Raw genomic sequence first — 19,133 nt, forward strand, 5'->3', positions numbered from 1 at the left:
TTGTCAATGCCAACCAAAAGATATTGTGGATGAGTTGAGAAAAAGGCTTTGAGGTGGTGGAAATAAACAAAGAGGTGCATAGGTGTGGTAGTTTTCAACGAGACCGAATTCACTTCGTTGGCAGGCTAGGTCATGAAGTGGGGTGGTGACTCGCATGATGCGCAGTAGCTTTTTGGGGAGCCCGCGGGCCCTTCGGGGTGCAGGATAGCTGGTAACGAGGAAAACAACCAGCAGGACTCTTGAACAGGTGGTAAAGACAGATACGATTACAAAGTGGCACCAATATGTAAGATACACGGAGTCCGGGGCAGAAATCGACGTAGCCACGAGAGCCGAGCAAATTCACACGTAGGGTATATTAACACGCAGGGTGGCAGGAATAGGCTGAAGTGGGAAGAGATAGGAGAACAGCTAAGAAAGGAGCGGCCGATGGTATATGGTTTGTAGAAACACATCTTAGGGACATAGAACGACCTTCTAACAATCCGGGCTACGTGTGGGAATGTTCTATTAGACAAGAAGGCAACAGAAAGGGGGTGGTATTGGGGCATTCATTCATAAAAGTACAGACTGGCAACGAGTCAAGCAGGACTGCAAGGAACATTTATGGCTAAAAGAGAAAGCTGCAGGGCAAATAATGCTCCTGGGTTTTATATACTTGTGGACAGGAGCAAAAGCCAGAGAGGAAAATAATGATGCAGTGCAGAGGAAATAACATTGACAAACTAGGAGAACAGTGCGAGGTAATTATATTAGGAAATATGAATGCGCACATGGAAGATATGAATGAATATACTGACCCAACAGGCAGAATGCTCGGCTGCGGCTGCTGCATTTTCGATGGAGGCGGAAATGTTGTAGGCCCATGTGCTCAGATTTGAGTGCACGTTAAAGAACCCCGGGTGGTCGAAATTTTCGGAGCCTTCCACTACGGCGTCTCTCATAATGATATGGTGGTTTTGGGACGTTAAACCCCACATATCAATCAAATCAGAGAGAATGCTAATGGATATGTGTGAAAAACATGATGACATAATTTGCAACAGCCCCGAGAAATGCGAAGGGCAGATAACATGGTAGGGGGGAGGCTGCAGTCAACGATAGATTACGCAATATTGTCACGTAGGATGTATGATCGGCTAAGGGTGATGAATATAGATGAATATGGGCCCAGAAGCTTAGGTAGTGATCACAAAAATACCAAGCTGAGTGTTGGAAGAGAAAAAAAAACTGGAAAGGCAGCATCACGGGATAGCACACTGTAATATTTACTCAGAAATGCAATTAGAAACAGCAACTAAAGATATTAGAAAAATAATCTCCGAAGATACCAAAACAGAGTGGACGTACACAAACTTAACTCGATTGTTTGAGTTAGAACTTGCTAAAGTACGAGTCAAATCAATCGGGAAAAGCAGGCACAAACTCAAGAGCTAGTAGGATAAGGAAGTTAAGGGAGCCATAGTAAGGCGTCAGGAAGCCTCTAGAAACACAGGTCTGATAAACAGAGAAGTGAAACGGAAATGGATGCGAAAAGAATATGTGATAACTTTTTGAGCTGCAGAAGGTAATCATTCGATGTGATCAGTGAAAAGATTAGAAGAAAGAGGCTCAATGGATGGCGCAAGTAAACAAAAAGGATGGAAAGGCAGCTGCAAAGTTTTGAAACCATCTCGATTCTAGGAAAAATAAGACTAGCGTGAAACAGAGGTTTATACATACAGTTCAAGGGGTCAGACTAAAAGGGGATGAGACAATAGAATATATCAGATGAGACAAAAATTTAAACCCCAAGAAAACACTGCATGCATCGTACTAGATGAAGATGGACCACTTAGCTAAGTGGCTTCACTGGGACGAGAGAGGGAAAGAGCAGAGAAAAGAGCAGAGAAAAGAAGTGCAAGGTAAAAGATCTGCGATAATTCTCGGGATAGTTCTCTGCTCTTCGAGGATAGAACGGGAGTATTGCGGACCAAGACGTACTGAGCAAAATACGAAGGCAATTACACGATATGTAACACGTGCGGAGAGGAGGAGAAAATGGCTTAACAATTGATATTGCTCTGTGAAGGGCGTCACCTTATAATTCAAGATAATGGCGCCGAATTTTTAAAAGCAATGGGTTTAGGGACAGTGAAGGCAAAATAGACTTTAAACGGGTAGAAATAAACAGGAGGAGGCTACCTAATTGTTGGCTACAATCGAGGCGCGAGTGAAATTAAATCCTTAGACACACAGTGATAGTACATAACTTTAAAGCTAGGTGGCGTGAGCCACCGGCCTATCTAAAGTTCACAACCGAATACATCCACCCATACATCTCGGAAGAAGCCCATAGAGGCACATGCCAGAAGTGCGATGAAGTAATCAGTAGGAATAAAGGTTTTTATCAAGAGACAGAAACACGTTACGGAAACGTGGCAATATGGAACCAGCTGACGAGTGTGCATGCGCGAATATTGTACGCGCATACAGAAATGAACCGTGTCATATTTCCGTAAAGTTTTTTCGTAGCTTGCTAAAAAGCTCTAATGACGTTTCGGTACCTGCCCCGTCGTCACCCATGTGGAGGTTCGTTCCTTCGACCTGAGCTAACAGGAACTAGAACCCTCGGTAATCTCTTGCGGGCACCCGGCTGTGTCTGTGCGGATAGCGTTGATCCGCTTACACACTTCGTCTGAGCGCCATCAAAGCATTGGTACATGTCGAAGCGAACGCAGCGCAACAACTGGAATGCCTCCCCAAGCTCACCACACAAAGTAATAAAAGTAAACCAAAATTGTAGCGCAAGCACTTACTACCATGTTCCTACAACGTCACTCAAGTTTCTTTATATTTAAAAATGTTAAGTTGTATTTTGCAAATGTGAAAATCGTTCAAGACTGTTTGTGAGGTTTTGTAGTCGGTATCAACAGTTATTTTGGCGTAAACGGCACAATATGAGCAAGGTGGCTTATAGGAGAGCATATGTTATTAGGCAAATCATTATCCTAAATTAAAGATATTAGTAGGCCTAAACACAACCATGAGGTGTGCCTGAACACATGGGTATTTCGGAGCAATTAATATTGTTAGCGCAAACTGAGCGCGGTTAGGAAACAAATGCTTTATTTATGCACAAGCATTGCATTTTCGTAAGAACCGTTCATGGTTAAGCTTGCGAAAGCCTTGGCAAAATAAAAAAAGAAACTTACAGTCAATAGTCGCACCTGGGAAAAGAGTAGCATGCATGTCATTAGTAAATATTATCAGTTCTGCTCCACACAAAAACTTTACAAAAAGCACGCTGAGAGATATGAAAATAACAATTTAGTTCCAAGTGTCTATCTAGAATTAAGTAAATTATTTGCTCCATAAGTGTGCAAGGAACTGATGTCAGAGAAATAGCGCCATGATTACTGGGGTTATGTCTTTTACCAGACTCCTGGATAACCTTTGCAGCTGTTGGGTCGACAGCTATCTGATAGCCATTTAGTAAATATGCAGCCCAAGATTATGGAACTATGTTCATTAGTACTCTGAAAAAAAATCACAATTTCGCAGTGAAGGCGAAGGAATGAATGCGATAGCAAAAACTTGGAATGTAACCCATTCGCTTTGAAACCTCTCCTCTCATGGGTCCCCAGAAAAAGCTCCAAATAAAGCAGGCAAATATCCGAATATGCACGCGACAGCAGTGCAACACATGTAGAAAAATAAATAGGCTTTGAGGCAAGCAACTTATGAAACGTTTTCGGTATAACCAAAATGTAATGTTCTCGTCCGTGCCATGTTACCATCTTTCGGTGGATTGTAGTTATCGCAGCGGTTCAGTGTGGGCCACTGTTATGATAGTTATCAAGAAACACACCAAGGTAGCTCAAAGGAGTCACATTCCAAAAGATTTGCGAAGACCGAAGGAGTTTTCGCCCACGTGTCTAGCCAGAAACTTCTACTTGCATTAAGATAATGTTGGTGCCAGTGTCTTCACAGAAACGTGAAGTAGTGTTGACTACTTCTTCAACGCTGGGTTTATCAACGCAAAAGAAATCAACATAATCTGCATAACCTAAAGCTTTAACTTCCTTAGCATCGTATCAGTAGCCTCTTATGCTAGAATTTAGCAACACACTAAAACATAATTGTTCCTGATAACTTGCAAAACGTAAAGGCGAGAGCATACGCCCCTTACGTACAGATGATTATACCTCAAAGATATTCGAAATTGTGCTGCTTCAAATGCACCTAGTTGTGTACTTTTTTAACAGAGTGAAATATCATTTATCAGTACGTAACCCAACTGCAGGTGTCCTGGGAGCTGTAACAAATAAGTATGTTGTACCTTATCAAATGCTTTATCAAGGTCTATTTAAAGGAAGGTTACTTGGTCCAGCTACCATCCATACACTCAAGAAATGGCCGAGCAATATGAATGTCTATCTGTATAGAGCGACCTCAAATTCTGCATGTTTGGTGGTCTCCTATACATTTATTACTCACTGCCTGTATCGGATTTGTCAGCATTTTTGCAAATCCTTTGTAGTCAACGTAACATTACGATATTGGTTTATAACATTAATTTTCTGAAATGTTTCTGGATTAGTACTTTTTGAGATGATTGTTGTATGGTCATGATAGAACGAAGAAGGAAGTTCACCACTTTCATAAGCCTCTTTAAAAAGTTACTAAGAAAAGGTATCAGAAGTACCCCAAATTTCTATATAAAATTTGCCACGAAGGCTATCTGGGCCAGAAGTTTTGTTCTTCTGCAATGTTGTTATTGCAAACCTAATTTCTTCCGTGGTTATGGGCCCATCAATAGTGAGTTTATCATCTTCTTGTAAGTTACACGCAAAAGCATTGATATGGTCAGCTTCTGTCTCAAAACACTCCTGAAGCTCAGCCACGGCAAACAAGCTTTTGTAATAATCTTCAAATGTGGCTGTTATTTCACATGTTTTCGTGCAAAAAGAACCCTATGACTCAATTTGCAGTATCTGTTTAGAAGCTGCGTATCTCTTTTCTTCCCCGAGGAATTTCTTAGTGGAATCCTCTTCAGTAGAATGCGTAACATGGGAACGAATCATTGCTGCCCTGTATAAATCTGTATCGTGTATTTGTATTTGTGCTCAAATCGCAATTATCTCATTCACGTACAATCCCGGCTGTTGACTTTCAAAAGTACATAGCGTACGAAGTAATTATGAAGATAGCGCTTTTTTTACTTTTTTGATGAAGTTCACAAAAAACACTTGTCACCTGATACCTAACTCCTTCATTGAACCTTTCCAATTGAGTGAATATTGGCAGCTGCTGACGCTGTAATAAATTTTGTACCGATTCTTCTACTATTTCGCAAAACAATCCTCACGCAACGACTGTAGGTTAAGCTTTTACAAGCCCCAGTTCAGAGGGAATTTACGAAATTTTTCAGTACTCCAAGAAACACTGACAAAGCAATGACCTGTAAAAAAAGGGCTTTACAGCAAAATCTTGAATGTGAGACCGTGGGCCTATAGATACATATACACAGTCGAGCCGAGAGTGAGAGATGTCATGAAAGTGCGTTAAACTCACCGAGGAATGTGCATGTGCTCCCACATCTATTAAATTGTGGTCATTTACTAATTTATGCTGTGAAGTTGCATTTGCATTATAACAATTCGTTATGTATGAATATTCTCTAGCAACACAGACACAAATAAAGACTCCAACAACTATGAACATTCTGTCAGTGTTTAGCAGTAAAGTTAAAGAGAGTAAATAAAGGGAGGAAGAAAGCATTACTGTCAGTCACTTTGGAGGCAGCATAGACACAGATAAGGCTACAGTTACGGGGTTGAAAATAAGTCACAATAAATGAGGCATCCTTCCCCATCAACATGTAGCGACGTCAAAGTATAATTCCTGCGCTTTTCAACTAATAAAAAAATCCAGCGGAAGCGCCACGTGCTTGGCTGATGTAAAAATCATAACCTAGAAAAATTGGCAGATACAACGTACAGTGGGCATCGATGATATGCAATGAAGGAATGAAAAATGTTGATATGTCACTTCAAAATCAGCACAACGTTGCGATGTGGAGGTGAATGAGGCTGTACATGACTTCTGTGCCATGAATATCATGTTCGATGTGTTCTTTACCTTCGTCATCTATTCACGTCACGTGATACCAACTTTAGTATATGGGAAGCTATCTAAACGGTCGTGAGCATGCTATGAGCGTCACGTAACACCAAATTTGGCATATGCTGAGCTAGCGTAACGGCCGCGAGCGCATCATGAAGGGCATAACCCAGTACACTCCAATGTTGCGTTGACGCGCATGCACCCTGGGCAGAGTGACGCTACGGTAGCAAAACGCGAGCACTCTATAGTCTTACCCAAGGCGTGACCCGCGTCCGTCGGCGTGGCCCGACGGCAACCAGCGCAAAACGCAACATGCTGCGTATCGCACCGATGCATTACCCAGACAACACTGCGTCTTCCTCTTTTCGTGACGGAGGGACGCTGGACGCGCTCAAATGTGCGTGCGTCAAAGCAACGCAGCGTGGCGCGCGCCTGATTGTATATGGCAGAACCGGCGCCTGACGCGGCAACACCGGCACGACGCGACGAAATGAACGCCGGCGAGCACGCACACCATGTCACGTCGAAATGTATTGATGCCTTGACTGTGGTATGTAGTCATGTTTTCAGAATACACGCATCCCATGATTATCATGTTTGCACCATTCACATACCTTCGTCATTCATTAGCGTTACGTAATACCAAATTTGGCATAAGTGAAGCTAGCGAATGGCCGCGAGTGCAACATGAGCGCAGCATGTAGTCATGTTGCTACTCTACACGCATCTCATGTTTATCATGTTTGCACCAGTATCGTACCTTCGTCATCCATTCACGTCCCGTAATACAAAATTTGGTATAATTGAAACTAATGAAACGACTGCTAGCGCAACATGAGCGTGGCATGTAGTCATGTTGTTTCATGACATGCATATTATAATTTTCATGTTAGGGTCAGTCGTTTGTGTTCACCATGCAATCATGCCATACCATACCATACCAGTTTTGCAACATGCCATGTGAACGAAACCACTGCAAGAGCTGAAGGAATATGAAATAAAAATCATGACTTTCATGACATATATGTCATGATTTTAATATTGTGACTAGTAAAATATGTTCTACGTACAGTCTGACGCCAGACCAAGTTTGGTATTAATACTATTATCCAAACGGCCAGGAGAGTTAGAAGTCGTAGGTGGCTAGATAGATAGATACTCTCAAAGTTGCTGAAGTTCGCTAAGAAATGCTTCGCATATAAAATTTCCTGTGTAAGACTGGTGTCCTGAGCAGCCAAAATCTTAGGCTCTTGCACTGCAATCTTCATCAATGTTGTGCTGCTCAAGCACGTGGCGCAACAGCCTCTGACGCTTTTCATTCCTTAAGCCACATACGTTGAGTGTCGTTACACACATGGGAAAGCTTAGCGCGGTAGCCATTATGTTCTCGTTAAACGTTTATTGGCCACCTTTAGCCCCATGGAAACCTGTCGCTTTACCACCTTTGCACTTGCAGCGACGCGGTCGGCACCGCACACCACGTAGTCATAAAAACCCGTGGAGCAGCATTCCAAGCAACGTGCTGCTCTCTTCTCTGTTTCTCCTTCTTCTCTTTCACTAGTGCCATTTGGGGTCCAGTGCGTGGACCTGCTTTATTTTCGACACTGTGGTTGTCAGAATAAAGTAGGCGTTGTTACTGGAAAGACGTGTCCGTCTAGTACAACCTGGCTCTACAAAGGGGTGACTCGTAGTCCTTCGCGGCACTGCCGAAGTATTGTAGAGTCATTCAGAAAACGAGACGCACCAAATCATGGAAGCTACTGGCACGACCGATCATGACGTGTCTGCGATCTCCCTCTGACTACCAGCTTACTGGGACCGCAACCCTTCGATCTGGTTCTGAGTCACAATTCGTGCTTTCTGGCATGCGCACGAAACAACGCAAGTACCATCTCGTTGTTTGGGCGCGGTCGCCAGATGCTGCCGAAAAAGTATCTGACGTGCTATCCGGATTCCCTCCTTCACACCGTACAGAACGGTAAAGGTTGCTCTGTTGGAGCGAACAACAGCACCACAGCGTTCCCGCATACTGCAGTTACTCTCCGCGGAGGAATTAGGTTACCACCAGCCCAGCGAGCTTCTTCGTCATATGCGTAAATTCATGAGCGCCTGCACCACCACTACTGAGGAGAACTTCTTCGAAGAACTGTTTCTGCAGCGCCTTCCTGGCAATATGCAAATGGTACTAGTCATTGCGTCCACGTTGGACCTCAACGGTACGGCCAGCCTGGCGGTCGAGGTCTTAGAGGTGGCCACGCCGTCTGTGTGCAACGTCACGCCATCCTTAAACGACGTGAGTGTTGCTCCAAAAGCACCATCTGACCCTGCTTCTCCCATCGACGCGCTTTGTGATCGCCCAGAACAACTGGTTTGTGCCACGGAGCGCCATCACACCACTCCACGTCACCGAAACCGCAGCCGAAGTTCCCCACGCTATGTACATGTACAACGCTCTAGGTATCCCACACCATGCAAGATATGCTATTACCATTGCCGTTTCGGACAGGACGCGCGTCACTGCCTCCAACCTTGTTCGCGTCAGGGAAACAGGCAGGCCGGCTGGCCATTCACGGCGATGAGGAGTCAGGGCCAACCCCAAAGTCGCCTGTTTCACGTCATGGACAGAATCACAGGCCAGCAGTACCTGCGGGACAATGGTGCAGAGGTCAGCATTACTCCGGCTCGAAAATTCAACTGAACAGTACCCCCAATTTCTTACCTGCAAGCTGTCAACGGTAGCAAGATCCCCGTATACGAATCGCAGTCGCTTGCTCTGAACTTAGGGTTGCGCAGCGTGCTCCGTTGGGTTTTCCTCGTCGCTGAAGTACACCGCGCCCTCATTGGTGGCGACCAACATGAACTGCTGGTCGACATGAAACTGTAACGCCCGCTAACACTATTTCATTGCTCTCTGTCCATGGTGTTGTTTCTCATGATTCAAACAAGATTCGCCCCAACTACAACAGTGGCCGATGACCGTTTCGCAGGACTTCTTCGAGAATTCCCAAACATCACACAACCGCCTGACTGGACAAAACCCGAGCACCATGATGTCCGCCACCATATCATATCACCACTACTCCAACTGTTCAGGCTCGCCCATGGCGACTTGCTGTAGATAGGCTCAAAGTAGCGAAGGGCTGAGTTTGAACACATGTTGGAACTTGGAATAATACGACCATCGCCGAGCAGCTGGGCGTCTTCTTTCCGCCTCGTCCCCCAAAATTCACGTGACTGGAGACGCTGCAGGGAATATCATTCCCTGAACGCGAAAACTATTCCCGACCTGCATCCCCAGCCTAACATTCAGGATTTGACATCAGCTCTACATGGCACAACGGTGTTTTCTGAAGTCAACTTAGTCGAAGCTTTTTACCGAATACATGTGGCTGCAGAAGATGTTTTAAAGACGGCGATTACCACCCCATTTGGCCTTTTTGAGTTGCCGAGAATGCCATTCAGCCTCCACAATGCTGCACATATGTCCCAGTGGTTCGTCGACATGCTCATACGTGGTCTGCCATTGGTGTTCGCCTACGTCGACGACCTGCTGATGGCAAGCCCATTTCACGAGAAGCACTTGTAACATCTCTGTCAACTTTTTGAGCACCTTTCAGCCAACGAAATCATTGTGAACACTGCAAAAACTGAGTTCAGATTGTCATTTCCTGATTTTCTGGGTCATTACTCTGACAGCAGTGGAATTCGTCCCTTTCCTGACAGAGTGCAAGCAATCGTCGAGTTTCCCAACAATACATCCATAACGAAGCTGCGCCAGCTTGTAGGGCTTGTAAATTTATACCACCAATTTATTAGGAACTGTGCTATGCTGTTGGAGCCCCTCGACAATTTGCTCTGTGGCAAATCCTTGAAAGCCACACTACCATGAAACACTGCTGCGGAAGAAGCTTTCAACTCCATCAAGAGCGCTTGGCTTAAGCCAAACTGCCGACGCACCAGAATCCCAGTTACCCCTTGGCCCTCATCACGAATGCATCCTTTTCTGCACTTGGGGCCGTAGTTCAGCAACAAGTGAACGATCAGCGCCAGCCCTTTGTCTTTTTCTCCAAGCGTATGACGTCTGCCCCAAGAAACTACAGCGTTTACGGCCATGAGTTGCTCGCCATATTTCTCGCTATGAGCCATTTTCGACAGCTGCATGAAGGCCACTCTTTTACAATTCTCACTGATCGTAAACCTCTCACGTATTCAATCTGCCGATCTGACTCACTATACACAGCGCGTGAGGTGCACCAGCTCGTCTTCAGCTCGGAGTTTTCAACTGGTACACGGCACATCAGCGGTGTTGACAATGCTCCAGCTGAAGTTCTCAGTCGCGTGGATGCCATCACCTGCAGTCACTCCAAAGCCTCCCCTTCAACATCCTTTCCATTCAAACTCCAAGATCTGACTGCAGTCTAATCAAAAGACACCGAGCTTGAACACCTACGCGAAGCGTCCACATCACTGCAGCTCGAACATCTCACCTGTGAATATGTGCTAATTATTTGTGACACCTCCACCAGCACAGCCAGACCATTTCTAACCATCCCTTTCCATAACAAAATATTCGACGCCTGTCACAGCCTTTCCCACCCCGGTATTCGCACTTCCCAAAATCTTGTTTTTTCACGCTTTGTCTGGCCCGGCATGAAGGCACACATCAGGGATTAGGTCCATGAGTGTGCATTGTGTCAGCGCCCCAAAGTTCATTGTTACCCGTTCCTCCATCAAAGCCTTTCTTGCAACCCGACGAACGTTTCGATGCTGTGCATATGACATCGTTGGCCCGTTACCCAATTGCCAAGCCTATCGCTACCTTCTGAAATGTGAATTATTTCACCCGCTGGCCCGAAGTGACTCCAATGCCCAACATGTCTGCAGCTACAGTCGCAGCTGTTTCTGTGTCTACCTGGGTATCCTGATTTGGCTGTTCGACAACGATAGTATCAGACTGGGGTCGCCAGTACGAATACGCCTTTTTGGAGCTTGTGTTACTTCTTTTTATTTCATGCCTGCGTACAGCATCATACCATCCGCAGACAAACGGCCTCATCGAGAGATTCCACCGGCACCTTAAAGCAGCACTCACAGCACATGGATGCCATGCCAGGTTGGTTGACCGCCTCCCGCTACTCGAAATTCGATCTTCTTTCAAGTAGGACCTCTCCTGCTGCACTTCCGAGCTGTTTGTGGCACTTCGCTTCGCCTGCCTGCCAATTTCTTAAAAGAAAGCGGCAGTGCCACCCAGTTAACAGCAACAGATTACGCCGACCAGCTGCGCGACGTCTTTCGGCACATTCGTCAGCAGCCTACACGCAGCCAGCCACGTGCAGCGTACATCGCTCAGGACCCAAAAAGAGCGACACACATGCTCGCGTGGTACGGCCCTGTGCGCGCTCCGCTTCAACCACCCTACCTCGGCCCCTTCCGTGTGTTAAAGCGCTGGCCTGCTAACTTCGTCGTCGACATCAATGGGGCACGCGATACAATCGCGCTCAAGCGGCTCAAGCCAGCGTTCAGTGAAGCACCTGCTCTTAATCGGCTCGTCATGCCTCTCTCCGCTAGACACGAGGGCCCCTACTCACCAGTGGGGCTCTTCGATGTTCGACTTCTGGCTACCCACGGGCTGCCAGAGCCGGCGAGAGTGCGCTCGTATTTCTCGGGTTGCTCCCCCCCCCCACCTGCGGGGTGCCCGAGGGTCGACAGACGCTTCAAGGACAATTTAGTCGGGGAAGCTTTCTGGAAGGTTTTGGGCAGGTTTCGGGCTAGCAGGCGCCGAAAAGGTACGATGCGTGCTCGGTGCCATCTTTGTGAGGACTTGAGGAATTGTAATGTGGGTTTCTGTGTTAACAAGTTACGGTTGTGGCCCAAGATGACACACTGATCAAGGAATGAAGTGCATGCACACGTATTACAATGCATAGCCAGAAAACCACCAGAAGAAAGCTCGTTTTTTACATTGCAAAAGTGCTCACGCGAGTGATCATTGGGCAGCCAGTAGCACTGTTTTTACTAGCCAAGCTTAATTGTTTTTTTCATAAAAGACCCCTTACTGATAGGTAATTAGGATGAAACAATCAATTTTTTAGAAACTGACGCTGACAAAGGTTACCAAGCATTTTTCATTGACATCAAAGATGTTTTTTACTCGATTCCTTATAAAGACCTGCTCCAAGGAGGGGAACAGCCCCATGAAAAATACGGTGCTATAAGGTTCCAGAATGACGCCTTCATATCTAGTAGTGATTTTTTAGAGCTTTTACATTTTATCACGTGTCAACTTTTACCAATTAGGACGGCGCTGTTTATATTCAGAAAACTGGGGTATGCATAGGATCGTGCATTGCACCCATACTGAATGATCTTTTTCTCACCCGTCTTGATGTTTTGCTGTCTGATAAGAAGGTGTGAAAAGTTTTTTTGGTATGTGGACAATTTCTCGTTCTTTATTGAGTTTTCTTCAGTTGCGATTGAGCCGCAGGCTGCAGAAATTCTGCCAATATTTAAGGAGTGTCTTGTACCACTTGAAGTGACATAGGGAATACCGGAAGATAGCACAATCCACTTCCTTGACCTTCACCTTTCTTGTTCGTTTGAACACACCTGCTGTTGCTATGAACCACAGCCAGAAAAGCCTCTCTTGCAGTACGATTCGGCTCATTCAAAGCCCATAAAGCGAGGGCTTGCCAGGTTATGTTTTAGAAATGCCCTGTTGAAGTCATGCCGTCTGACTATGGCCGCTAGTTTTGCAAGATAAAGAAAGCGATTATCCTTGGCAGGCTACCTAGTGTTGGTGCAGGGGTCGGTAGCTGAATGCCTGTTCAATGGTCCACGTATGCGGGGACGACCGCAGACCAATAGTAAGCCCGATGCTGGGAAAACCAGTATGATTCCGCACGTACATCAGGTTTTACACCATTCGAAAATGATTGCCCTGAGAGGAAATATCCGCGTGGTGTTCTCTGCTCCAAACAAACTTAGCCGTCCGTGTAAGCTTATGAACCCCAAGAACGAGGTGCAACCCACTTGAGGAAAGAAGCATGTAACTAAGGTTGTTGAATGTGCCCTAGCTGTTGTATACATGTTCCTGCTGTCGTATGGCGCGGTTTACATTGGGCAAAATGGTAGGTATGTTAATAACCACTTGCGCGAGAACTCTTGCAAAGTCAAAAACAAGCTTCCTTCTGGTGGTTTCTTGGCCATGCATTGTAAGACGTGGGGATGCACTCCATTCTTTCATCAGTGTGCCATCTTGGGCCGCAATCGTAACCAGCTGACATGGGAAATTATTAAGGTGAATGCTATCGCAAAATGTGCGAAGCTGTGTGAGAGTACGCCGTCTGTTGCCTTATCTCAAAAAGGGCTTAATTTTTGGGAGCACGTGCTGTAAAACATTGGTATATAATTTTTAATTTGAAATCAGATCACAAATACGTTTCCTTGATAGTGTGCTATGCAACACGTGTATGGTTTTCTCATGTGTGGCGTTACGTGGAATGTTTTTTGTGTGTAAGGGTACCCAGTGAACAAGAGTTGGAAGTTAGAGCTCTCATTGCCGTCTGTTTTTTTTTCCTCCTTTTTGACTGCATAGTATCTTTCCTTTTACGCTTAAATTGAGCTGTGCTAAAGCAAAATCATTTTAACGAAAAATAGCATAGCGAGTGCTGGTATAGTACACTATTATTAACAATGCCGTAGTGTGTACCCAGCAAGTGTGGTTGCAGCAGTTACCCAATGAATGTTTAGAAATGGACTGAGAGGCTGCTCTTCTAGCTTTCGCAGAGACAGTGCTGCGCATTTCGCACAGGCCTAGCCTTTGTTTTCTGGATAAATTTTTTTCTTGCATTTTCATAAATATGGATAGAATGTAAATGATGCCGACGCCGGCGGCGAAATCCAGCTGAGATTGTCCATATATTTTGTATCGCAATACTACACACACACCGACAAACCATCGTCGCCAGTACTTTGGGCGAGCGCGTCGGCAGCCGTCGGAGCAAGCGCGTCGCCGTCGCACCTCTCACACCCGCCACCGGCCGGCGTGCAAGCTCTCGGAGACCCAAGGTTCAGCGAAGCCTACTTCGGATCGCTTCAAATATTTATGCGGTGAAACTCCAGAAACAGCCGCTGATGATCGGAACAGCTTACTTTTGGTACCATTGAAATTATTCCTCGCAAATTTTCCTAACTCGGAACATTGAAGCAAGTTATTCGCGGCGTTTCGTTGAGGGATTGCATCGATGTCCAGTGTGGTTCAATGGTGCGAAATATCTTGAAACGTTCACACTAAATACCAACCCTCCGTTGCAAATATTGCTGCACTGATAACTTCATTATCTCTCCGCAGATGCTCGCAGGGTGACTCACACAAGGCACTGGAGTTTCACACCAGCGTAAGGAACAGATGCCCGTACTCACCCACAAACACAGTCATGCAGGAACGTCACAATCAAAAAGGTTTTTTTAAACTCCCATAAGGAGTTAAAAAGGTGACTTAATGTCACCAGGTGACTTAAAACTCTGTAGGAAGTTTAAGAAGGTCATGTCGTTCGTAAACTCCATAATAAGCAACGGTCGTTTTACGACAACATGTGCCGAGTTTACTTCGCTAACAGGTAGTCAATAATAGGGCCGGGGACTTTTGGGAGCTCACATGCTGAAAAAGCTCCAATGTCGGCTAATTTTCGCTTACAGTGTTGCGTATATGAAAACTGGCTGCGAAAATAAACCCTTCAGTATACCTTACAAACGATTTTAAACGAGTATGAAAAAGACGATTGCCATGTACTCATGGTAAAACCAAAAGTACATTAAGAATGTTTTGTGAGGTACAGTGTATGAGTACCTTGTTTGTATGCATGTTTTCTAGTATTAGGATGTGTATTGTTCTATCCTTGCATTTATGTATTGTATAGTCAATGTTTGTCCATTTTTCTTGTTGGCTGCGGTTTTCGTTTCGCCTGCCATGCATGATTCATCAATGTATTTTTGTTGGGCCTCAGGCACTCTCGAGTTAAAGTTTTGTAGCTTTTGATCTGGTGTCCCTTTTCATATTTCTTACAGGGAAAGTAAGCACTAATAATAATAATAATATTACTATCAATAAGGTGTTATACATAGCCATAGGAAACGGCAAAATCTGTTATTTGTAAGAGAGACTCCCAGCCTGTTTCTTGAAGCAAATGCTTGAAATATACAACCTTTTCTGCAGCTATCTTTCTAATCAAAATATGCGACTGTTTTCTTTGTTTGTGCTGAGTCAAGTTGGGCAGCAAAAAATAAAAAAAGGTGTATTAACCCCTACTTCTGATATGAACATTTCACGCATGACATGCTTGTTAAGTACTTGGTGATTTCCTCTCTTCTGCCTGCTTCACATTACATCTCTTCCTAGAATGCGATTTGCCTCTTTTTACAGCAAAAGCTTTTATGAGATCACAACTCAGGTCTCGCGCAGCGTCGTAGTTGGCCGCCACTACCCCTGCCACCGGTGTCGGTAACCACATAGCGTGAAATTAGAAAAAAATAGCAAAAATTACAGCGTGGGGCTCAAACCCGTGTCCGCTGGGTGCCAGCCCAGTAATATACTACTGAGATACGCCGGTGCTTCTGACTTGTTGACAAACATGCCTTAAGCAGGATTGATGTCTGGAAAGAAATCACGCTAAGGCGACTTATAAAGCGTTTTAAGATAGCGAAATAACAAGCAGTAGTTACACAATGAGAATAGCGTAACAAGTGGGTCGTCCAATGCTCCAACTCAATACAAAAGATTGTTTTTGTTCAGCTATTAACTGTGGCACGTATTCACTTCAGACATAATTCCTCATCGTTTTCAGTCACTGCATGAAAAATTGGGACGAAATTCTTCGCCATAGTTTAGCGCATACCATGCTTCTGAGAAAAAATGACGAAATATAGCAAAGCGAATGCTGACCTACTACCATAAAACTTTTTTATTAATGCCATAGTGGACATCAATCAAGTGTTCTTGCAGCATTTACCCAATGAGTGTGTTGAAAAGGTTCTGAATGGCTGTTCCTCTAGCTTTCGCTCCCACTGTGCTGCGTCTTCCGTGCAGGCCTGGCGTTTTTTTTTTATTTGAGACAGATACACACTTACGCATGGCACAAAAAGAGAAAGAAAGAGAGGGGAAAAAACAGGCAAGCTACAAAAGGCGCGGGTTCCGCCACAGTGCAACACGATTCCGTTGGCAAAAAAAAAAAAACTGGCAAAGCAATTATGTACACATAAGTTACCATGGCTTCCGTTGAAACTTCGATTTCTTTTGAAAAAAAAAAACACACCAACTCCGGATACGATTGCGTTGCGCTCGCAAATATGCTTCGAAGTAGTGAAGCCTTGTTTTTGCCAGAGAAAACACTATGAAGTCTGACCATTGCCTTTATTTTGTGCTGCAGGTTTTGTCACTCGTGACTGTGTTCCTCTACGTGGCGAAGTCTTCTATTCTCTGGCCACACAGTGTGCTCTATCCTCTGGATGAAGTGGCCGTGCTGAACGTAGCTGCATGCGACTGCGTCGCGGCGATCACTGTCGTAAGGCACCTTCAGTAATCACCTATTTCAAGCAGACCACTTTTATTTTTCGGGAAGTGACAAAGGTGTTGATGTTTTGAGAAAACACTTGTGGCCGAAACTATAGACGCAGGTATACCAACACAATGAGCGGCATGGGCACCATTGCATAGGTTCCTACATTTGTTTGCCTCGAGAGGAGTTTTCTGACATATAAATTTTTATTAACTTGTTGTTAACGAAAACTTAGTTTGACCAATAGAGCTGACGAAATTTTCTTGATGGTGACTTCTGTTCAGGTCGGTGAAGGTATATAAGCGCACTGAGGTCACACAATTCTTAACAGTACGAGCTAAATTATTGTCGCGATCAATGGTCGTTGTGACAAAACGTTCATGCGCATAAATGTTTTTTTACGGGCTGAAGGTATTTGCATTGTATTGAAGACACAACATAATGGGGACGCGCACAGCTGATATCCTTCACGAGCAAGCAATGAAGCCTCGCCCCAGGTTCTATTGATTCATTGAATAATTGATTAATAAGTGAGGGTTAACGTCCCAAAACTATCATATGATTATTAGAGACGCCGTAATGGAGGGCTTCGCAAATTTCGACCTCCTGAAGTTCTTTAACGTGCACCAACATCAGAGCACTTGGGCCTACTGCATTTCCGCCTCCCTCGAAAATGCAGCCGCCGCAGCCAGGATTCGATCCCGCGACATGCGGATAAGCAGCCGAGTACCTTAGCCACTAGACCACCGCGGTGGGGCTCACCCCAGCGCCGAGGTTGATTCTGGTTCGCAGGCACATTGCAGTTTCTCGCAGTGCTGCGACGATGCGCGATCTCCGCACCTGTCACATATACCCCCAGAACTACACTCGGCTATGATCCCTCCCGAACTCTGAACGGAAAAAGAAAGCGTTCTTTATCGGTGCCAGAAAAGCCTTTTCAAACGAAACCACTCTCAGCGTGGATGTCAACCACCGCCTTGAGTAGAAATTTTTTTTTCGCGGGACGAGGGCAGGCACCATTTTGGTCAGAATTGGGAGAAATTATTTGAAAAAGTGGCAGTATTTGCCGCAAAGGCGAAGAAATGAATACGATAGCAAAAGCTTAGAATGCCACACGAAAAATGGGAAGCAGATCGAAACGTGCCCAGCATTGTTCAATTGAATAAGTGTTGCAGTTGTTACTTCGCTGTGTCTGAAAAGAGCGTCCTTTTTGCAAACAAAGACTCTGCAGTGAGCACAGTGACCTTTGTGCACATAGTAACTACAACAGAACTGTTCCGGTAAAAGCCCGAAGCGTACGATTCTCCAACCGCACGGCGAGGGCCGTTAGGGCTAGCCGCGCACCCGCTCCGCACACCCGCACCGCACAAATGGGCGAGAGAGGCTGTCACTGTGACGTCAGGCAGAGCGGCTCTCAACTTTTGCAAGCCGCAAGCCGACTCGCATGGCTCGCCTACCATTGCCTACTGCGAAAAACGGCCTGGACAGCGGCTCCGTCGGCTCGCTTGGCAAACATAGCGCTTGCTGAAGCGGGCTCTGCAGCGACATGCAAAAAGAATAGATGATTTTATTGTTGTGACCATCGTAAGCACTGTGAGACTCCCGGGAAGATATCGGTAGCCAGCCAGTGTTCACTGCCCCTTCAGCACGTGTGATCGACAGCGAAAACGAAGAAACGAGCACATTGTAGAAAGTGTGTTCGCCAATGCGAGTGTCGTCGTTCGTGTGTTTCCTGTGTTGTACCGTCCATCTTTCAAGTGTAATCGCAAACAACTTCGAAGATTTCCCTGATTAAATCAGCCACCTTTCTAAAGCAGGATATGCGTTTAGTGCGCGCCGAAGTCAAAAGTTTGTAATCATCGCAACAAGTGTTAGTGTCGGGTGTGTTCTATGTGTGCCGTTCGTCGCAGCAAATAGTATGCATTAATTTTAAACGCTTGCGAGCGTTAGCTTTTGCTACGATAAGGATGGGCAAGCTTTATTGCCCCTCTTTGTTGTCATTCGTAATGCGACGCGCAGTACGAATGCTGTTGTGTGTAGTGCTGTGGTGACGTTCTGTGGACCGTGTGACATTTGAGCGATTCTGTCGAGTGTTGCGAAGTGTGTTCATGAAATGTAAACCGTGAAATATTGAGGAATGTACAGCTCAGTTTCCGATTTGTGTAGTTGCGTGCACGTGCCCTGGAGAGGAGCTTGCATACAAGACATTTTTGTGCATGTAGCCCTCCCCCCTTCATTTAAGGTTCGCATTATGGTCGATTATCTATGAATGCGTGAAGTAAGTTATTGTAGACCAAGTTTAAACAATTGTAAGTATTGCAATAAATTGTCAAATGTTCAACAGTAGCTGCTATTACAGTATCAATAATTTTGTCAAGATTGCATGCAGTCATGCTACATTACTTGAAAACCATAACAATTGATATAATATGCGATGGTTATCTGCTTGAATGATGCATTTGAAGAATAGTT

General features: G+C 45.2%; 1 protein-coding gene across 1 annotated transcript in view; it reads left to right on the top strand.

Annotated features, from left to right (window-relative positions):
• The window catches only part of LOC119163043 (ATP-binding cassette sub-family C member 2), a 796,039-nt gene that overhangs the window by 83,356 nt on the left and 693,550 nt on the right, over nucleotides 1-19,133 (top strand). The window contains exon 3 of the mRNA XM_037414979.2: nucleotides 16,533-16,667. Within this exon, the coding sequence (XP_037270876.2) occupies nucleotides 16,533-16,667 (135 nt within the window). The remainder of the gene's footprint in view (nucleotides 1-16,532; nucleotides 16,668-19,133) is intronic.

The sequence above is a fragment of the Rhipicephalus microplus genome, chromosome 9 (genome assembly GCF_043290135.1).
Source record: "Rhipicephalus microplus isolate Deutch F79 chromosome 9, USDA_Rmic, whole genome shotgun sequence".
In the NCBI taxonomy this organism is placed as follows: domain Eukaryota; kingdom Metazoa; phylum Arthropoda; class Arachnida; order Ixodida; family Ixodidae; genus Rhipicephalus; species Rhipicephalus microplus.